Here is a 23117-nt window from a genome sequence, read left to right on the forward strand (position 1 = left end):
TATATGGATTGTGCCCACATTCCAAAGGCGGAGCTCATCGTGCCACCTGTTTTTCAATGGAACTTTCGACTGAAACGAAGGGCGGTTGACACCGGTAGTGCTCACAGACGTTCGGCGATATTACGAGATCAGTTCAGAGAGGAGTTGCCGTGAAAGTAAAAAAAAAAAATGGATTTCCGTCGTGTTACTTTTTATTCTTTGTTTTTGTATGTATTTATTAACCATATATTTATTACTCTTCACGCGAAAGAACGTACGTAATCTATTTTTCGTTTTAAAATGCGATTGTAAAGAGCTTTGCTTTGTGTTTTATGAGTTGGGGGATTGGGCTGTGACATGGTAGTCTTGAAGTTTTGTAATATTCTTGCAATATTGTCTATATTACAGTGTTATACAGTCTTTTTTAACAGTCTTTTTCCTCCAATATTTCTATTTTCTGTTCAATGTATTGCTTTTTCTATGATAACTAACTTGTCAATATGGGGAAAGATCCCTCAAACTATTTCATGGGCTTGTTCATGTACTGTTCAGTTTCTTTCTTGATGAAAATAATAGTAAATTGTTATATACTAAAAAAGAATTAGCCTATGTTGACTTAAATAAAAGAAAGGCAGTACATTGTAGGCTAACTTTGCTACTTTAAACATGCAATAATGATACTTTTCATTATTCTTAATTTACACAACTTGGTAATGTTGGTATTTCATCATGATTTAAAGGAAGGAATTTTACTTCACAAAAAGAGGACTTGACACTGAAATTCCTTCAGATGAGAGTTGCTAGGTGATGCCATTGTTCATTCAAAGTTTTTAGTTTCAGTATTGGAGTGGACAGGGTCTTGTACTGAAGGGAGAAGGGATGGGAGTGTAGGCTGTGATTGACTTGCATGGGTTCTTAGAGATGTTCCCAACAATTTTCACTCCCTTTATCATGCTATTTAACTTCCCATACTTTTCTCTGCCTTTTTCATGCAAACACGGGGGTAGAAGGACATAGTAATTCATAGTTTACTTAAATGGACATGGCTTATTTGATCAGATTTGTCATGCCAGGGCATGTCCTCTTGAAAGCCATGGATGGAATTATATTGGGCATATTTGGTGAATGTAGACCTGGCAATTTCTAGCAGGCTACTTTAGTAATTGTTGGCTCAGAGAAACAAAGTAACTTTGATAATCCAGTTTACTTGTAGAGTACATCGCTTATTACACATGTTCAATTTCTTATAACACATAAGACCGTATGCCTATTATTTTCTAATGAAACGGCTCCTCATATGAATTAAGAATGTTTACTAATAGTGCTCTAACATTATCTCTGTAGAGGTGCTGCTGGATATGAAAGCTTCAGGAGGCGAGTTGGGATGGTTGACCTGGCCATATGAAGAAGGGGTGAGTAGTTACCATACCATATAGTGTGAAAATATAAGGATTGCAGTAGTCTAACCAGATGGATGGTCTACACATGATACATTAGATGGTGTGAAACGTAGGCTAGATGTCACACAATGTAGACTCCAAGCCACATTTTAAATTGCACATTTTTAAAAGGTCACATGCAAGACATTCTCTCCGCTCTCATTCCTTCAGAACAGTTTTCTGTGAAAGATGGAATGAGTGGCAGCTCGCAAAGTTTTGGCAAAGCTAGCCCACACTGGTTTTAGAGCAACCCTTTCATAATACAACTATGAATGTCATAAAATGTCAGCGTAAGAGCTGCATCTGAATTTACAGGACAAAAGTACATTTTCTAACTGAAAATAGCCAACAGGTTGTCATCATTCCAACAATATTCCACAAAATGTTGTTGCTGTGGTGATATAAATTTGGGAGGTTCCTGTCAGTCAAAGTAGAACACAAGACTGATGGAAGGAGAAAGGAAGGGAGACTGGTTGGAGGGGGAGAGAGGCATTCCTCTATCTATAGTAGTGTGGTTGACTGTCTTAAAAAAGCAACAGGACGTGGTCAGCGTCAGTGCACTAACTGCTTTTCTTTTGTGACCGTGAAGTTTACAGATCCTGCAATGCATTCTCTATGTATTGGGTAGGATTCCCCCCTATTTTATGATGTTTGTCTATTCTCACCAAACTTCCTCAAATTTATGAAACACATTTACATTTGACTTTAAGGTGGATGTTTTAATACTGCACTTTGTTCTTGATCTATATCTATCTTCTCTTCCTTCTCACACTCTCCCTTCTCACACTTGGAATAAAGCACTCACTGTGCATGGTCCAATGAAATATGCCTTTATGGAAGCCATCTGAGGGGTTAAATGATTTGATGATGGTTATTCTTTTAAAGCCCTGTGCTTAATTAATGGATTCCTTTAAATCCTGCTACCAGGCAAGCATTTCCTTATTTTCCCTCTCTTAAAATAGACCTAATCACAGCCAATATTGCTGCCATGTCTTTTCCATGAACTAATAAAAAACCCTTTAACTGCCATAATGCTTGGTATTTCACAAGAGTATTTGTTTTAGTGTTATGTCTGTGTCACACAGGCACCCACGTCAGTTCGTGAAAACCACACACGTAGTGAGCAATCCACGCGTCCAGACCAAATCCTTCCCTGGCGTGTGGGGAAAAAAGTAGCAGGAAAGCTTGAGCAGTTTATAGGCTTCTCAGCAGGCAGACAGTTGTTTCATCAATAAAACAGCAACTGATCCTTGACGAGAACATAATCCCCTTAATCTTACGCTCATTCTCTTAAAACCCTCTCTCTCCTTCCTTCACTTGTTGTGTCTTGCCCTGTACATTGTGTTAAATTAAACCTCTGTTCTCTCTCTGTTTCAGTGGGAGATAGTCCAGACAGTGGTGAATGGCTCCCTTCTCTACACTTACAGTGTGTGTAACATCGACGCGGGTGAGCAGGACAACTGGCTCCGAACCACCTTCATCCAGGGGCACCCAGGGACCACCCGCGTCTCTGTGGAGCTGCACTTCGTTGTGCGGGACTGCAACACCTTTGACGGCTCCTCGCTCGCCTGCAAAGAGACCTTCAACCTGCACATGTTCGAGGCCGATGCCGACGTGGGCACCAGCTTCCATAAGGGCCGGTTCCGCAAAGTGGCCACGATCGCGTCAGACGAAATCACGCGGGGCCGCGGTGTACTGAAGGTAAACGTGGAGACACGGACAATGGGCCCTCTATCCAGGAAGGGCTTCTACCTGGCCTTCCAGGACATGGGAGCGTGTGTGGCACTGCTCTCGGTGAGGGTGTACTACAAGACGTGTCCGTCCACCGTGCAGAGCCTGGCCGCCTTCCCAGAGACGGTGACAGATGCCCTGAGGGAGGTGGAGGGAACATGTGTGCAGAACGCCGTGAGCCAGGCCACCCCACGCATCTACTGCACCGCTGAGGGAGAGTGGGTGGTGCCTGTGGGACAGTGCCAATGCCGCGGAGGCTATGAAGTTGTTGGAGACTCCTGCCAAGGTAAGACTACAGCCAGGCTTCACATAATACATCTCCCTGCACACCCCAACCCCCTACCTGTTGTAATGTTGGGTGTTAGTATTCAACAGCAGCTGTATTTACAGAAGTGCAAGGCCTAACCACCATCCTGGCTGGGTTTTAGAAATGACTGCACACTGTGCACAAGAATGTTAATTGTGATTTAAAACACCTCACAGACATGAATGTTAATTGGGATTTCAAACACCTCACAGACATGAATGTTAATTGTGATTTCAAACACCTCACAGACATGAATGTTAATTGTGATTTAAAACACCTCACAGACATGAATGTTAATTGTGAATTCAAACACCTCACAGACATGTTAATTTTGATTTCAAACATCTCACAAACAAAAATAAAAGCAGGTCAGGTGTAGAATGATTTACAGGAATGAATGAACACAAAACAGTGAAAGGAATTTGGACATGTTTTTGTTTGTTTTGACAGCAATAATACCACGAGATGTTTAGGATTGTAACACTATTTCCAAACATAATATGGGAGAGGGACTGCGTGTGGGAGAATGTGGCAGAGGTACAAGGCATAAGGGAATTTTGCGGAAGTTTTGACTGATGTAAAGAGCACTCCTGGTCATGAATCATTCTACCTGTTAGTGTTGGCCAAAGTTTTCTTTCCACTGTGTTTGTCTCTCAGGACTTAGAAATGGGGTGGGGTGAGGAGGATACTGTTTTATGGACAATTAAAAATGTACAAGGGAAATCTGTTGTAGACTATAGGGGCATGAGGCGTAAAAGTTTGTAGTTTAAGTAGGAATGTTGTTTTAGAATGTTCGAATGCATATAATCCGGACACATCTGTTTGTTTGAGGCAAGGGGACTGGTAGAGAGGCATTTGGCTCTTTAATGTTGTAGTTGAGAAACACTGAGAGTACACCTAGATGGAACACATTGCAGTAATGAATTGAAATGTAAATGATTGTTTGCTCACATTGTTTGTATGAAAGTTGCCATGTCTTTGGTATTCCGGGGTGTGGTGTGTTGAGCTATCAGTAGGAACATTACATTACATTACGCTCAGTGAACTGTGGGGATTTCTGAAAGGAATTCGTTCACCCTCACGTCCCCTCCCGTACTGATTGGCTAAGGAGAGCCATGTGACTTGATGTGCCAGCTGAAGAGTACCTGAGCAGTGTGTCTTCTCCACACAGCTATTTGTGTGCGTCCATAGCCATGGCTGAGGCGAACCACAGATTACAGGGACTGTGCCGTCACGCCCATCTCAGTCAGGAAGGTTATACTGAGTCAGTCTGTGGTTTATGACGGGACAAGAGGCTCCCTTGTTGAAGCCAGAAATCCCGGTCACCTTGGGTGGTATAATTACTTGGATTGTATCCCTTTACATTTACATTTACATTTTAGTCATTTAGCAGACGCTCTTATCCAGAGCGACTTACAAATTGGTGCATTCACCTATAATATCCAGTGGAACAACCACTTTACAATAGTGCATCTAAATCTTTTAAGGGGGGGGTTAGAAGGATTACTTTATCCTATCCCAGGTATTCCTTGAAGAGGTGGGGTTTCAGGTGTCTCCGGAAGGTGGTGATTGACTCCGCTGTCCTGGCGTCGTGAGGGAGCTTGTTCCACCATTGGGGTGCCAGAGCAGCGAACAGTTTTGACTGGGCTGAGCGGGAACTGTGCTTCCTCAGAGGTAGGGAGGCGAGCAGGCCAGAGGTGGATGAACGGAGTGCCCTTGTTTGGGTGTAGGGCCTGATCAGAGCCTGAAGGTACGGAGGTGCCGTTCCCCTCACAGCTCCGTAGGCAAGCACCATGGTCTTGTAGCGGATGCGAGCTTCGACTGGAAGCCAGTGGAGACTCCCTATTACAGTAAAATATAGCCAATAGGCTATGCAACCAGGTTAGCTCATAGATCAGGGATCATCAACTAACTGAACAAAAATATAAACACAACATGTAAAGTGTTGGTCCCATGTTTCATGAACTGAAATAAAAGATCCCAGACATTTTTCTATATGCACAAAAAGCTTATTTCTCAAAAATGTTGTGCGGAAATTTGTTAACATCCCTGTTAGTGAGCATTTCTCCTTTGCCAAGATAATCCATCCACCTGACAGGTGTGGCATATCAAGAAGCTGATTAAACAGCAAGATCAATACACAGGTGCACTTTGTACTGGGGACAATAAAAGGACCCTCTAAAATGTGCAGTTTTGTCACGCAACACAATGCCATAGATGTCTCAAGTATTGAGGGAGTGTGGATTTGGCATACTGAGTACAGGAATGTCCACCAGAGCTGTTGCCAGAGAATTTAATGTTCATTTCTCTACCATAAGCCGCCTCCAACGTCATTTTAGAGAATTTAATGACCCCAAGCATACAGCCAATGCAATGCTGGAATGGTTCCAGAACAAGAATGTGAAAGTCCCTTTGTGGCCCAGCCAAAGCCCAGACTAGAATTGAAAATCTGTGGAAAGACTTGAAGATTACGGTTTACCGCCGTTCCCCATCTAATTTATGAGAGCTTGATCAAATATGCAAGGAAGAATGGGAGAAAATCCCCAAATCCAGATGTGTCTCTTGTAGATACAGACATACCCAAAGCTGTAATCGCCGACAAAGGTGCTTCTACAAGGGTTTGACTCAGGGGTGTGAGACATTTCTGTATTTCATTTTCAAAAACATTTCTAAAATGTCTAAAAACTGAGGGCCAAACCCGGCCCGCAGGCCGCCAGTTGGGGAACCCTGTCATAGATTGTTATGTTGTTACCGTGCTACATTAAAGAGACATTTACATTTATCTTAACATTGAGAAGTATTCCACCATATCATAGCTCCAAGCCTGAGGAAGGGTACCCCGAAGGGTCTGATAGTTCCAGGCTAAGGGGGAAGGCCAAGCTCAGGAATGTTCCATGTCCAGGACCGTTGGCAGAGGCATCTGTCAGTGCTGCTGTGAATCGCATCACAAGAGACATGCCAAACAGAACATGTATTAAAAAAATACATTATTGATGCAATTTCAATGTTGTTTGAGTTTCTTTGTGAATCACTACATTTGCTTGAGATGATTTCACTGCAACACTGCTCACTGCATCCAAGTTTCTTGACATAGGCGTTTCAAAGAGCTGTCAGTCAAGGCGAGCTCATGAATATAAGCTCTCCGCCACTCAGCCTGTCTTTTCAAACTTCCTGATAGTAAGCCATGAGAGAGAAATGGTTTTTTTTCTCAAATATTTCAGCATTTCTACCCCAAAAAAATATTATGGGTGATATTTTAGTCACTCAAAAGGCCATTTTACATGGGAATGACTGTTCGGGACCTTTAAAAAATATATATACAGTTGAAGTAGGAAGTTTACATACACCTTAGCCAAATACATTTAAACTCAGTTTTCCACAATTCCTGGAGAGAATTATCACATTCCCAGTGCGTCAGAAGTTTACTTTCACTCAATTAGTATTTGGTAGCATTGCCTTTAAATTGTTTAACTTGGGTCAAACGTTTCAGGTAGCCTTCCATAAGCTTCCCACAATAAGTTGGGTGTATTTTGGCCCATTCCTCCTGACAGAGCTGATGTAACTGAGTCAGGTTTGTAGGCCTCCTTGCTCGCACACACTTTTTCAGTTCTGCCCACAAATTTTCTATGGGATTGAGGTCAGGGCTTTGTGATAGCCACTCCAATACCTTGACTTTGTTGTCCTTAAGCCATTTTGCCACAACTTTGGAAGAATGCTTGGCATCATTTTCCATTTGGAAGACCCTTCTACGACCAAGCTTTAACTTCCTGACTGATGTCTTGAGATGTTGCCTCAATATATCCACATAATATTCCTTTCTCATGATGATATCTATTTTGTGAAGTGCACCAGTCCCTCCTGCAGCAAAGAACCCCCACAACATGATGCTGCCACCCCTGTGCTTCACGGTTGGGATGGTGTTCTTCGGCTTGCAAGCCTCCCCCTTTTTCCTCCAAACATAATGATGGTCATTATGGCCAAACCGTTCTATTTTTGTTTCATCAGACCAGAGGACATTTCTCCAAAAAGTACTATCTTTGTCCCCATGTGCAGATGCGAAACATAGTCTGGCTTTTTTATGGCAGTTTTGGAGCAGTGGCTTCTTCCTTGCTGAGCGGTCTTTTAGGTCATGTCGATATAGGACTCGTTTTTACTGTGGATATAGATACTTTTGTACCTGTTTCCTTCAGCATGTTCACAAGGTCCTTTGCTGTTGTTCTGGGATTGATTTGCACTTTCGCACCAAAGTACGTTCATCTCTAGGAGAGGAGAGACGCGTCTCCTTCTGAGTGGTATGACGGCTGCGTGGTCCCATGGTGTTTATACTTGCGTACTATTGATTGTACAGATGAACGTGGTACCTTCAGGCGTTTGGAAATTGCTCCCAAGAATGAACCGGACTTGTGGAGGTCTATAACATTTTTTCTGAGGTCTTGGCTGATTTCTTTTAATTTTCCCATGATGTCAAGCAAAGAGGCACTGAGTTTGAAGGTAGGCCTTGAAATACATCCACAGGTACACCTCCAATTGACTCAAATGATGTCACATCCTGACCAGTAAAAAGGTTATTTGTTATTGTAGTTTGGTCAGGACGTGGCGGGGGTGTTTGTTTTTTGTGTTTCGTTTTTTTTTGGTTAATATTCTATGTTAGTCTATTTCTATGTCTGTGTCTAGTTATTCTATTTCTATGTTTAGTTTATTGGGTTGACCTTCAATTGGAGGCAGCTGTTCCTCGTTGCCTCTAATTGAAGGTCCTATTTAGTAGGGGTGTTTTTTCATGGGTTTTTGTGGGTAATTGTTCCTTGTGTAGTTGTGTTCCTTACAGGACTGTTTCTCGTCATTGTTTTTTGTATTAAGTGTTTTGTTTCGTTTTCTTCTTCATTAATAAAAGAAGATGAGCATTCACATTCCCGCTGCGCCTTGGTCTCATCAGTACGACGAACATGACAGAACTACCCACCACCAACGGACCAAGCAGCGGAGGAAGGAGCAGCAGAGGGTTTTGGATTTATGGACATGGGAGGACATTTTGGATGGGGCAGGACCATGGCACCAGGCTGGGGAATAACGACGCCCTAAGGAGGAGTTGGAGGCAGCCATGGCGGAGCAACGACGTTACGAGGCATTATACGCGCCGATTGGCAAGTGCGAGAGGCAGCCCCAATAATTTTTGGGGGAGGGGCACACGGGGAGTGTGGCTAGGTCAGGCAATAGGCCTGAGCCAACTCCCCGTGCTTATTATGGGGAGCGGCGGATCAGAAGAGCGCCGGTCTATGCGGAAGTGCGCACGATCTCGCCCATGCGCACGCACAGTTCGGTGCGAGCGATTCCAGCCCCTCGCAAATGCCGTGCTAGAGTGGGCATCCAGCCAGGTAGGAGTATGCCTGCGCAGTACATCTGGCCACCAGTACGTCTCCTAGGCCCAGGCTACTCTACGCCTGCTCTACGCACGGCAGCCATCAGGCCTCTGCACAGGCCAGTTCGCCCTGTGCCAGCACTCCGCCCGTGCAGGGCTACTGTTACCACCCAGCCAGGACGGGTTGTGCAGGCTGTGCGCTCCAGACCTCCAGTGCTTGTTCATGGCCCGGTGTATCCAGTTCATGCTCCTCGCACTAGCCTTGAGGTGCGTGTCTCCAGTCTGGCGCCTCCAGTAACAGCCCCACGCACCAGGCCTCCAGTGCGTCAGCCCAGTCCAGTACGTCCTGCTCCTGCTCCTCGCACTGGCCTTGAGGTGCGTGTTACCAGTCTGGCGCCTCCAAAGCCAGACCCACGCACCAGGCCTGTAGTGCGCCTGTCCAGTCCTGAGATTCCGGCGACAGTTCCTCGTCCAGAGCTTCCGGCGACAGTTCCCCGTCTAGAGCTTCCGGCGACAGTTTCCCGTCCAGTGCTTCCGGCGACGTCCTACAGTCCGGAGCCTGCAAAAACGGCCCACAGTCCGGAACCGCCAGAGACGGCCCACAGTCCGGAACCGGCAGAGACGGCCCACAGTCCAGAGCCTGCAGAGACGGCCCACAGTCCGGAGCCTGCAGAGACGGCCCACAGTCCGGAGCCTGCAGAGACGCCCTCCAGTCCGGAGCTCCCAGAGTCGCCCTCCAGTCCGGAGCTCCCAGAGTCGCCCTCCAGTCCGGAGCTCCCAGAGACGCCCTCCAGTCCGGAGCTCCCAGAGTCACCCTCCAGTCCGGAGCTCCCAGAGTCGCCCTCCAGTCCGGAGCTCCCAGAATCGCCCTCCAGTCCGGAGCTCCCAGAGTCACCCTCCAGTCCGGAGGTCCCAGAGTCGCCCATCAGCCCGAGGTCTCCAGCGACGTGCCTTAGCCCTGAGCCTTCAGCGGGGGTGGACAGGTTAGGTTGGGGACTAAGGCCAGAGCCTGAGCCACCTCCATAGTAGGAGGATGGGGGAGGAGGGGTGTAGCACAAGAACCGTCGGTGACGGTGGCCACCCTCGCTTCCCTCCCTTTAGTTTCGGATTATTTTTGTTTTGGGGTTTATTTTTGTGTTTATTTTTGTGTTTTTTTGTTTGAGGTGCATCCGGGGTCTGCACCTTTGCGGGGGGGGGGGGGGGGGGGTACTTTCACGTCCTGACCAGTAAAAAGGTTATTTGTTATTGTAGGTTGGTCAGGACGTTGCAGGGGGTGTTTGTTTTATGTGTTTCGTTTTTTTTGGTTAATGTTCTATGTTAGTCTATTTCTATGTCTGTGTCTAGTTATTCTATTTCTATGTTTAGTTTATTGGGTTGACCTTCAATTGGAGGCAGCTGTTCCTCGTTGCCTCTAATTGAAGGTCCTATTTAGTAGGGGTGTTTTTTCATGGGTTTTTGTGGGTAGTTGTTCCTTGTGTTGTTATGTTCCTTACAGGACTGTTTCTCGTCATTGTTTTTTGTATTAAGTGTTTTGTTTCGTTTTCTTCTTCATTAATTAAAGAAGATGAGCATTGCGCCTTGGTCTCATCAGTACGACGAACGTGACAAATTATGTCAATTAGCCCATCAGAAGCTTCTAGAGGACAAAGCCAGAAAAGACCCAAACGGGGGTTGACATGACAAACTTGTTCAGTTCATTATTACTAATTTATAATACTGAGTCATATCCTAATTCTCTGTGCAGTCAAGCAGAAACACATTCCTGTCAATGGCAAGGGATTTATTTCTCTAAAGGTCCAGAGAATATCTTCTGGGAACGAGGAAGTAAAGGGGAAGGTTGGGCCAGGATGACTCAAATCAGATTGTTGTCCATGACTCAGTATGAAGTCATTAGGGAGGGTAGTTGGTGGTTAGTGGACAGTTGGTGGGCGCATGAGAGGTTGGTCAGTTAGATGTGTGGAACTGCCAGGAACGTAGTTAATTTAGGGAAGCGGCGGCAGGTAGCCTAGTGGTTAGAGTGTTGGACTAGTAACTGAAAGGTTGCAAGATCAATCCCTGAGCTGACATAGTAAAAATCTGGTGTTCTGCCCCTGAACAAGGCAGTTAACCATTGAAAATAAGAATTTGTTCTTAACTGACTTGCCTAGTTAAATAAAGGTAAAAAAAATGTTTTCAAGAGTATTAGTGTGAAGCAAAAGGACAGCTGTTTGCGAATGATATGCCCTACTCCTCTTTGCTCTTTCATCCGGTTGTTAACACACACAATGAGCTCTCTAAACCTTGTTCCCACTCATTAGAACAATGGGCCGACACAGAGATCAAAACATAGATGAAATTAACAGATGCATTACTGCCTCCACCACTCCATTCATTCATAAAGAGCACTGCCGTGTCCAAAGGGACTGACCAGGACAATGTGAGGCATTATCTTAGGTCCCACTTTCAGTCAGGTATTTTTTTTTATTTCCTTAGTTTGTAAGAACATCAATTATTTTACTCTTAATATAATTCATCAACAACAAACAACCACATTAATGTGTAATAATTCAGTCAAATTCATTTTTTAGTCTTCTAAAGTTTCACTCACTGAGATTCAAACATTCTCAGAGTGATCTTGAAAGAGTGATATATGCAGCGCACATGCCACCATTTTAGGGCTCTAATGAATAAGCACAACATATTTATGGAACCACTCCGTCCAATCCCAGTCACAATAGATGAATAGGGGTAGGGGTGCTTTGATACGTGGCAGGAGTCCTGCTGCTCCTTCTCCAGATGAAAGAGGCTGGCCCCCTTTTCTTATGCGTCCAGAGCACTATACACCCCTACACTCCCAGAGTGATTCCCCAGAGAGAACTTCTGTTGGTACTTGCGACCCTAACCCATCCCCCATCCATCTATTCTTCTCAATCCCCCCTACTCAAACTCAAAACTCATATCCATTGTTCTATTGTGGGGCCGGTTGTTACACAGCGGTCCTTCTGCCATGGTGGTTAAGTCACCGGCAGATCCCTCTTGTCCATCACAGGTCACCCTCTTCACTATAGAGGTCTGATGAAAGACTTATCCCCTAGGGAGACATTAGAATAAAGGGTGAGAGAGAGGAGATCGCTTCTTAAAGTAAACATTCACATCGATTCTCCTAAAAAATTTGTATTGATTTAGGCTCCAACAACACAGTCGGTCAACATCTCCCCTTTAGCAGTTCTACTTCCTCCAGACTTCCTCTCCCTTGCTCCATCCTTGCATGTTGTCATTTGTCACCGGAGGAAGGAAGGAAGTACAGTTTCAGACTTGCAATCCTTGCATCCTGGTTTCTGTCCAATACAAACAAACACACACACACACACACACACACACACACACACACACACACACACACACACACACACACACACACACACACACACACACACACACACACACACACACACACACACACACACACACACACACACACACACACACAAGTTCCGGAATGGAAGGTACATTTTTTCTTTATATCCTACAGGTCAATGAATATCTTCAGCAGTAACCATTTTGCTATTTCCGTTAGGCTCCTCAAACAATACCCACACCAGCATTCACAGTGCTGATTTTGGAGTTGAAAAGGGAACGGTTGTACAGAGTGAACATCTGCTGTGTTGAGTTTCCGTGGCATCCGGTTGACTGTCAGTGCAACTTGAGAATGGAACTTGAGGCGCAAAGGACAAGTGGAGGCAAATCGTCCGGAAAATCCCATTCCATTCTGTATAAATACAAAGCCTCAGTGATTACAGTTTAACCACAGCCTGAGTTTCCTGTCAAGCCCCAGGGGACTGACAGAGATATCGTTTTAATGTATTGTAACTCAATCACACACTCTTTCCCTTGTGCACGTGTGGATACTAATAATACTATAACTAATAAGCATCCTCCTGTTTCTTTCAGCGTGTACACCAGGCTCCTTTAAAGACACTGTGTCCAGTGAGTCCTGTGAGGTTTGTCCTGAGAATACTAAGCCATCCACAGCCGGCGCCCTCCTGTGTCCATGTATGGCGGGATTCTACCGCTCCCCATCAGACCCTCTTATGTCCAGCTGCTCTGGTAAGAACAAATGGCCAGATAGTCAGCTACATTTACATTTTTTGTCATTTAGCAGACGCTCTTATCCAGAGCGACTTACAGTAGTGAATGCATACATTTCATACATTTATTTATTTATTTATTTTTCTTCGTACTGCTCCCCCGCGGGAATCAAACCCACAACCCTGGCGTTGCAAACACCATGCTCTACCAACCATGCTCTACCAACTGAGCCACACGGGACTGCTACAGCTAGGCCTATCACTAACAAAGGATTAGCCAATTCTACAGCCATTCCTTATTTTATCCTGTGTCCTCATAGGCTATACTGTCTTTATGTCATCATCATTGTTGATAGAGGGATCTGAACGTTCTTCATCTGGTGTATTAACATTTGGAATGTCTCATAATAACTCTTGTCTACATTCTGCCTCCTCCTTTAGCCCCGCCCAGCGCCCCTCGTGACCTGGCCTCCACCACTTTGTCAGCGGACGGCAGGCTGCAGCTGTCCTGGAGCCCCCCACTGGTGACAGGAGGCCGCCGGGACATCTGCTACAGCGTGGTGTGTGAGCGCTGCACCGGGGCCCTGTGTGTGCCCTGTGGGGAGAAGGTCCGCTTCCAGCCCGACCCCACGGACCTCCAGGACACTGTGGTGACTGTCAGCCAGTTGGAGCCCCACCTCAACTACACCTTCACTGTAGAGGCCCGCAGCGGAGTGTCTCAGTACAGCAGCCAGAGACCCAGCAGCACCATCACCACTGCTCTGCACTTCACTGATCCCCCCAAGGTGACGTCCATCCGTCTGGACGAGCGGAGCCCCACCAGCCTGTCTCTGTCCTGGGCTCTGTCCAGCCGAGCACCATCCCATATCACCCACCGCTACGAACTCATGTACCGCAGGAAGGTAAGACAGACAACTACACTCCTCCCTCTCTCTTCTCTCCATGTCAGTCACACATTAAACACAACATATATATAATAGTATTAGTATATCTCTATAGTGAATCCCCTCTCAGTGCTCCTCTCTCTCCCTGCCCCGTGCAGGAGGACGACAGTGAGCGTGATGTCACTACATACACAGTCCTGGTTTTGGACAAGAGTACGGTGCAGATCAGTGACCTCTCCCCTAACACGGCCTACGTGTTCAGAGTCCAGGCTCTCAGCCCTGAGGGAAACCCAGGGGGATACAGCATGAAGCATGAGTTCAAAACCTTGCCCATTGGTAAGTGTGGCCGTAGAGACACCACACTGTTTGTCTCTAATATCCAGGCAAGACTTTTTAAAATGTGAGTGTATTGTGATCTAACTGTGTTGTCTGTGGTTGTGTTTCAGCAGAGTCTCAGGTCCAGAACTACACAGGGGTTATGGGAGCTGTAGTAGGAGGAGGAATCATGCTGCTCGTCGTTGTAGTCCTTCTACTGCTGCACAAACGGTTAGAACACACTAATCCTATCATATCCCGCTGTCCTAAGATGTAGTTCACATTTGGTATTTCATTACATTTCCATTTCAGTAATTTAGCAGATGCTCTTATCCAAAGCGACTTACAGTTAGTGCATTCATCTTAAGATAACTATGTGGGACAACCACATACTGTATCTCAGTCATAGTGAGTAAATGTTTTTCTTAATAAGCTGATTGAGAATGTAATGCCATGTCATCTCTAAGAGGGTTTTTTATCAGTAACAGCCAGAGTAGCTGTTAAAAACTGTAACTGTAGCTGACTGGGTCTGTGGCTGAAGATGATGCTGCCCCTTACTGATACGGCAGCCTGTCTGTGATGAAGTGTGCTTTAAAAGCATCTTGAACACTGTTCAACCCTGAGATGGCACCAAAAAAAAGGGAATCTACGTGTCTCTAGCTAAACTGGTCTAATCACCACAGGAAACAGGTTTATGCGTCTCTATGCTATTTAGTTAAAGTAACTGCCCAGTGTTTCCATATTTCTATTAAATACTATGAGTGAAATTGTTTTCCTTCCAAATTTGTTAAAGGAAGTATGTTAAAAAGCAGCTCTGTGTCCGAATGGTGTGGGCGTATACCAGTCATTGAAAATATTCACGCCAATAAACCACTGATTGGCCAGCTCATCCCCCTCAGGAAATATCAAGCATTTTTTAAACAATCTGTTTGAAATACAAGTTTGAGGTGTTTTTTTTTAAAGTGTTTTCTTCTCCAATTTATGCTTTGTCCACAAATACGAGTATAGGACGAGTCAACAACATTATCTGGATACGAGTTAACAGAATATTAACTTTTAAAAGTGAGATTTTCACTGGGCAGTTTAATGATACCTTACATAATAAGAATGTCTTAACATTGCATATTGTCTGGCCAATCATAATAGTGACTATGCTTCCTAACAGGAGAATGAACTACCGTCATAGACAGGGATCAGAGGACCCCTACTTCTTCAGCACAGGTAGGAATCACAGCATCTAAGAAATACACTACATGACCAAAAGTATGTGGACACCGGCTCGTCAAACATCTCATTCCAAAACCATGGGCATTAATATGGAGTTGGTCCCCCCTTTGCTGCTATAACAGCCTATACTCTTCTGGGAAGGCTTTCCACTAGATGTTGGAACATTGCTGCTGGGACTTGCTTCCAATCTGCCACAAGAGCATTATTGAGCTCGGGCACTGATGTTGGGTGATTTGGCCTGGCTCGCAGTCGGCGTTCCAATTCATCCGAAAGGTGTTCGATGGGGCTTTGAGCAGGCCAGTCAAGTTCTTTCACACCGATCTCAACAATCCATTTCTGTATGGACCTCGCTTTGTGCACGGGGGCATTGTCATGCTGAAACAGGAAAGGGCTTTCCCCAAACTGTTGCAACAAAGTTGGAAGCACAGAATCATCTAGAATGTATGCTGTAGCGTTAAAATTTCCCTTCACTGGAACTAAGGGGACTAGCCTGAACCATGAAAAATAGCCCCAGGCCATTATTCCTCCTCCACCAAACTTTACAGTTGGCACTATGTATTGGGGCAGGTAGCATTCTCCTGGCATCCGCCAAACGCAGATTCGTCCGTCGGACTGCCAGATGTTTCATCACTCCAGAGAACGAGTTTCCACTGCTCCAGAGTCCAATGGCGGCAGAGAAATTTGACTAACTGACTTGTTGGAAAGGTGGCATCCTATGACAGTGCCATGTTGAAAGTCACTGAGCTCTTCAGTAAGGCCATTCTACTGCCAATGTTTGTCTATGGAGATTGAATGGCTGTGTGCTTGATTTTATGCACCTGTCAGCAACGAGTGTGGCTGAAATAGCAAAATCCACTCATTTTAAGGGGTGTCCACATACTTTTGTATATATAGTCAAAGTCCCTCTATTGGAACAGCGATGTGCATTACCAAAGAGATTATCTCCCATCTTCAATCTCCTCCTTGACTAATTGTCTTTCACACTTCCTCAGATCAACTGAAGCCCCTGAAGACCTACGTTGACCCACACATGTACGAGGACCCCAACACGGCGATCCTGAAGTTTGCCAGCGAGATTCATCCCAGTCTTGTCACTAAGCAAAAAGCCATCGGAGCAGGTAAATGTCAAACCAGTTTACAGTAATATTTTGAAAAAATCTCTCTGATCCCCTCCCCCAAGAAGAATGTTATGAATTCATATTATTCTCTGTGTGTGTGTGTTTCTGTTTCACAGGAGAGTTTGGGGAAGTGTACCGTGGTGTGATGAAGGCTCCAAGGAGAGGAGAGGTAGCGGTAGCCATCAAGACATTGAAGCCAGGCTACACAGAGAAGCAGAAGCAGGATTTCCTGAGTGAAGCCAGCATCATGGGCCAGTTCTCCCACCAGAACATCATCCGCCTGGAGGGAGTCATCACCAAGTGTGAGTTCCTGCTCTCAGACACTGTCTGCGTCTCAAATGGCAGCCTCTACTGATTCACTGAATAGTCATTTATTAGTTATTAAGTTATTTACCTTATTTAGTAACATCCCCTATTTCCCATCTCCACCATACTGTGCCTCTTTTGTTGACATGAAGTACTACATTTGTACCTTTTTATAATTTTCTTCAAGCAGTCAAGCATGCCATGATTGTGACAGAATACATGGAGAATGGAGCGCTTGACAACTATCTAAAGGACCATGATGGGGAGATGTCATCGTACCAGCTGGTGGGCATGCTGCGTGGCATCGCGGCCGGCATGAAGTACCTCTCTGACATGAGCTATGTTCACCGAGACCTGGCTGCCCGCAACGTTCTGGTCAACAGCAACCTGGAGTGCAAGGTGTCTGACTTCGGCCTGTCCCGCGTGCTGGAAGACGATCCGGAGGGCACCTACACCACCAGCGTGAGTCAAACATCCATAGTACTGATATTAATGTATGGAAACAGTGGGGGTATTACAATCTACCATGTGCTATGCACTTAGTAGCCTTCCCATATCTTTACTTATAATTGGTTACAAATGATTAGTGATGTTGACAGACACTCACTCCGCCTCCTAAACCTTTACATTAGTAATAGCCATGCCTCTAGTGAATACATTCCCTTCAGTCTCATTCTTACGATTAGTTATTGTTGCTGTTCCTTCAGGGAGGGAAGATCCCCATCCGCTGGACCGCCCCAGAGGCTATCGCCTACAGGAAGTTCACCTCGGCCAGCGACGTGTGGAGCTTCGGCATAGTCATGTGGGAAGTCATGGCCTTCGGAGAACGACCCTACTGGGACATGAGCAACCATGAGGTAGACCCTACTGGGACATGAGAAACCATGAGCTAGACCCTACTGGGACATGAGCAACCATGAGGTAGACCCTACTGGGACATGAGAAACCATGAGGTAGACCCTACTGGGACATGAGAAACCATGAGGTAGACCCTACTGGGACATGAGAAACCATGAGGTAGGTACCTACTGGGACATGAGAAACCATGAGGTAGACCCTACTGGGACATGAGAAACCATGAGGTAGACCCTACTGGGACATGAGCAACCATGAGGTAGACCCTACTGGGACATGAGAAACCATGAGGTAGACCCTACTGGGACATGAGCAACCATGAGGTAGACCCTACTGGGACATGAGAAACCATGAGGTAGACCCTACTGGGACATGAGAAACCATGAGGTAGACCCTACTGGGACATGAGCAACCATGAGGTAGACCCTACTGGGACATGAGCAACCATGAGCTAGACCCTACTGGGGCATGAGCAACCATGAGGTAGACCCTACTGGGACATGAGAAACCATGAGGTAGACCCTACTGGGACATGAGCAACCATGAGGTAGACCTTACTGGGACATGAGAAACCATGAGGTAGACCCTACTGGGACATGAGCAACCATGAGGTAGACCCTACTGGGACATGAGCAACCATGAGCTAGACCCTACTGGGACATGAGAAACCATGAGGTAGACCCTACTGGGACATGAGAAACCATGAGGTAGACCCTACTGGGACATGAGAAACCATGAGGTAGGTACCTACTGGGACATGAGAAACCATGAGGTAGACCCTACTGGGACATGAGAAACCATGAGGTAGACCCTACTGGGACATGAGCAACCATGAGGTAGACCCTACTGGGACATGAGAAACCATGAGGTAGACCCTACTGGGACATGAGCAACCATGAGGTAGACCCTACTGGGACATGAGAAACCATGAGGTAGACCCTACTGGGACATGAGAAACCATGAGGTAGACCCTACTGGGACATGAGCAACCATGAGGTAGACCCTACTGGGACATGAGCAACCATGAGCTAGACCCTACTGGGGCATGAGCAACCATGAGGTAGACCCTACTGGGACATGAGAAACCATGAGGTAGACCCTACTGGGACATGAGCAACCATGAGGTAGACCTTACTGGGACATGAGAAACCATGAGGTAGACCCTACTGGGACATGAGAAACCATGAGGTAGACCCTACTGGGACATGAGCAACCATGAGGTAGACCCTACTGGGACATGAGCAACCATGAGCTAGACCCTACTGGGGCATGAGCAACCATGAGGTAGACCCTACTGGGACATGAGCAACCATGAGGTAGACCTTACTGGGACATGAGAAACCATGAGGTAGACCCTACTGGGACATGAGCAACCATGAGGTAGACCCTACTGGGACATGAGCAACCATGAGCTAGACCCTACTGGGACATGAGAAACCATGAGGTAGACCCTACTGGGACATGAGAAACCATGAGGTAGACCCTACTGGGACATGAGCAACCATGAGCTAGACCCTACTGGGGCATGAGCAAACATGAGGTAGACCTTACACTTAATCCGTCACATTTCCTTCACTCCCTTCCCTGTTTTATGGAAATAACAGAGCGCTGTAGGTCTGGGTAAACACAAGGCCTCTGTGATGCATCATCTCTAGGTATTTATCCTGGGTGGAGTGTTTAAAACAACCCACTAAGGGCCTCTAAGTCAAAATAGTTCCCACAGTCCTCTTCACATAAAACTGTTAGTGCCCACATGCATTAAAACAACACATAATCTTACAGTGTGTTGGTCTAGATCATAATCACTAGCTCTGAGACATGGTCTAAACCCCGCTTCTTCCTCAGGTGATGAAGGCCATTAACGAGGCCTTCCGGCTGCCTGCACCCATGGACTGTCCATCCACCGTTTACCAGCTGATGCTGCAGTGTTGGCTGCAGGACCGCTCCAAACGACCTCGCTTCCCAGACATCGTCAACATCCTGGACAAACTGCTCCGGAGCCCAGAGTCTCTGAAAACCATTGCTGACTTTGATCCCCGGTAAGATGTGAATGAATGAAGCTGATTTCCCCTGGACTTGTCAGTTGATTTTTTTCAATCACATACTGTGAATATAGCATTTACTTACCAATCTATTTCCCCGTTTTTTCCCACAGTGTGTCCATCCGCCTCCCCAGCACCAGTGGCTGTGACGGCTCCCCCTTCAGGTCTGTGCCGGAATGGCTGGAGTCCATTAAGATGAGCCAGTACACTGAGAGCTTTGCCTGCGCTGGAATCACAACCATGGAGCAGGTGCTATCCATGAGGCATGAGTAAGTACTACACACATACAGTAACCGTGCACCAGCCTCACCACATTACATGGGCTTAGTAGGGACACTGCCACATTTGAAAAATACAGTAAGAGTATTCAGATCTTTGTTAAGCATTTGTTGTCTGGTATGCCACACTCTCATCTATGGAATGCAACACTCTCATTCATGCTGCATTCATCAAATGCCCCTCCCCCATACCATTCCTCGCTGCCCCACCCTATATAGCACCACTGGCTGTATCATGTCCGAGTAGGAAGTTTCAAATGCAATAATATTTTATCATGTGCTACCTATTGGTTTGAATGTGAAACATTTTCCTAACAGCTCCTGTCTCTATCTTTCTTCTCTCTCAGGGACATCAGGAACATTGGCGTGCGGTTACCAGGTCACATGAAGAGAATCGCCTACAGCATCGTTGGACTTAAAGACCAGACCAGCTCACTCAGTGTTTGCAGTACAGTGTTTGCAGTGTGAGACCCCCAACCTGAGATTCCCCAAAATAGGACTGCACTGACCACCTTATTTCACTGTCACATTGAATAAGGAAATGGAACAAGTTGGGTTGAACATGTACTAATAATGGCTGAGCTACGCTGCTTTAGACTGGTCAGTGGCATGACTGAAGAGGACCTTTCCTGCCAGCCACTCAGAAAAGACTGACATGTAAAACCGTTACATGTCAGTCCTCCATGAAGTACTCCATGACAAGAGACGCTGAGAGATGTGGTTAAAGGAGAAGTAACTTTTTATATTATCAAGTATGGAAATATAATGGCAGATAGGAATCAACAGGCTTTAGAGGAAGCTGTATGAGACCTGAGACCTTTTTTCTCAACTGGAAGTCTGAAAAACAAAAGACATTCAAGCTAAGGCACTCCAGGACTGGGTCTACCTCAAGCACTCACTTCTTCCTCTAGTCACTTCTGGACTTATTTGTTTCATAAAGATTTGAGGCTTTGACATAACAGATAGAGTCTATCTAGATCGAGTCTATCTATCTGCCAGTCTACTCAAATGACAGGTTTATTGGTCTTCTGAATTATTCCAGTCAGGTCAAGAGATCAAATACTTTTTCTTTCTTTTTGATTTTGTAGGTTCCATCCTGTCTGCAATCCAGCTCATATACTTTTCTCTCATACATTTTGAAATAGTATTTTTCTTTAGTTTACAGTTCGTCTCAATCTACTCTTAGTGGTTCTTCCATTATTATTTAATATTTATTTAATATTTATTGTATTTTTTAAATTAAAGACACTGCTCTGGCATGTTTTTAGAAATATAGTTTTCTGTTTCAATAAAATCATTGTTGCCTTGTAACAATCACTTGTCTGAATTCAATCAACCAGCAGAAAATAATATCTACTACTGTACATTATACTATTTATACACTGGATTCTTGACATAGCTCACTGTAATATCTACTGCTGTACATATCATTCTAGGTATATATATTTGGTGTAAATATGCATAGATTGCATTAGGATTACTAATACAATGTTATTTGGGTTCACTGGATAAGTTCTGATATTCATGATTTCCTGTTTCTGAGGATTATTTGTGTGCTTGTTTGACTTTTTGCAGCATTGTTAAGGAGCTAGAAACAAGCATTTCAGCACATGAAACATTTTGATTTGATAAAAAATACAGGCAAGAAAAAATAATGTTTGATTGGAATAAACATTTTTGGGGGCATTTCCTTGACAACCACCCTCCAGTTGGCGATAAGCACAGTCAGCTTCGATGTCAATTAGTGACTACCATTGCAGTCTGGAATGTTCCATCTCCACTCTACTGTACCCCATCACATATGCATCATCTGTTACTGAGCCCCTGCTAAATTCATTCTCGCTTCATCTAGGGCTCAATATTAATTCCTCTTCAATTAATTGTTCACTTGCAATTTTGAGTGGGACAGTAATTACAATGTTTCTAAATGTAATAGACACGTTTATCTATACTGAATAAAAATATAAACACAACATGTAATGTGTTAGTTCCATGTTTCAAAAGCTGAAATAAAAAACAAAAAGCTTATTTCTCTCAATGTGCACAAATGTGTTAACATTCCTGTTAGTGAGCATTTAACCACTTGACAGGTGTGGCATATCAAGAAGCTGATTAAACAGCATGATCATTATACAGGTGCATCTTGTGCTGGGGACAATAAAAGGCCACTAAAATGTGCAGTTGTGTCATAACACAATGCCAGATGTCTCAAGTTGAGGGAGCATGCAATTGCTATGCTGACTGCAGGAATGTCCACCAGAGCTGTTGCCAGAGAATTGAATGTTCATTTCTCTACCATAAGCTGCCACCATCATTTTAGAGAATTTGGCAGTACGTCCAACCAGCCTCATAACCGCAGACCACGTGTAGCCACACCAGCCCAGGACCTCCACATCCGGCTTCTTCATGTGCATTGTCGTCAGATGGGGAGGGCAGGGTGACGAAATAATGAAGTGTTATCTTTGCACAGATATATGTATGCGTTGCTCCTCCACAGACGTTCTCCTCTCAGTCCTTGTATGATTGTACAGTGAGATCAATGGAAGGTTGAGGCCATTGCTGCATCTCTGCCCTGTCATGTGAAATCCATAGATTTCAGCCAAATTAATTTATATCAATTGATCGATTCGTAATATTAACTCAGGAACATCTTTGAAATTGTTGCATTTATATTTTTGTTCAGTACACATGTCCTGATGTGCGTTTGTGTACATACAGTTGAAGTCAGAAGTTTACATACACCATAGCCAAATACATTTAAACTCAGTTTTTCACAATTCCTGACATTTAATCAGAGTAAAAATGCCCTGTCTAGGTCAGTTAGGATCACCACTTTATTTTAAGAATGTGAAATGTCAGACTAATAGTAGAGATTGATTTATTTCAGCTTTTATTTCTTTCATCACATTCCCAGTGGGTCAGAAGTTTACATACAGTCAATTAGTATTTGGTAGCATTACCTTTAAATTGTTTAACTTGGGTCAAACGTTTCAGGTAGCCTTCCTTCCCACAATAAGTTGGGTGAATTTTGGCCCATTCCTCCTGACAGAGCTGATGTAACGGAGTCAGGTTTGTAGGCCTCCTTGCTCGCACACACTTTTCCAGTTCTGCCCACACATTTTCTATAGGATTGAGGTCAGGGCTTTGTGATGGCCACTCCAATGCCTTGACTTTATCCCTAAGTCATTTTGCCACAACTTCAGAAGTATGCTT

General features: G+C 44.9%; 1 protein-coding gene across 2 annotated transcripts; it reads left to right on the forward strand.

Annotated features, from left to right (window-relative positions):
• The first annotated feature begins 1 nt into the window (after nt 1).
• On the forward strand, nt 2-21877 carry LOC106565994 (ephrin type-A receptor 2). 2 transcript variants are annotated; one of them, XM_014133740.2, is made up of 15 exons: nt 2-253; nt 1324-1391; nt 2796-3435; nt 12743-12898; nt 13321-13781; nt 13922-14099; nt 14210-14309; nt 15244-15299; nt 16298-16423; nt 16540-16725; nt 16920-17191; nt 17437-17586; nt 19430-19623; nt 19740-19895; nt 20252-21877. In XM_014133740.2, exons 1-15 carry the CDS (start codon nt 169-171, stop codon nt 20370-20372), a joined length of 2949 nt encoding a protein of 982 aa, XP_013989215.1. In that variant the 5' UTR covers nt 2-168; the 3' UTR covers nt 20373-21877. The 2 variants fall into 2 exon arrangements, with proteins under 2 accessions (XP_013989215.1, XP_013989216.1); XM_014133741.2 differs by having other exon boundaries at nt 14213-14309.
• Nucleotides 21878-23117: the final 1240 nt, after the last annotated feature.

Source organism: Salmo salar, chromosome ssa12, assembly GCF_905237065.1.
Source record: "Salmo salar chromosome ssa12, Ssal_v3.1, whole genome shotgun sequence".
NCBI lineage: Eukaryota > Metazoa > Chordata > Actinopteri > Salmoniformes > Salmonidae > Salmo > Salmo salar.

Bases quoted from the DNA above. Each gene is read 5' to 3' on its own strand.
- LOC106565994 (XM_014133740.2), top strand. From the start codon at position 169: ATGGATTTCCGTCGTGTTACTTTTTATTCTTTGTTTTTGTATGTATTT. The intron at 13,782-13,921 runs GTAAGACAGACA...TGCCCCGTGCAG, and splicing joins AACTCATGTACCGCAGGAAG to GAGGACGACAGTGAGCGTGA. The intron at 17,587-19,429 runs GTAGACCCTACT...CTTCTTCCTCAG, and splicing joins GGGACATGAGCAACCATGAG to GTGATGAAGGCCATTAACGA.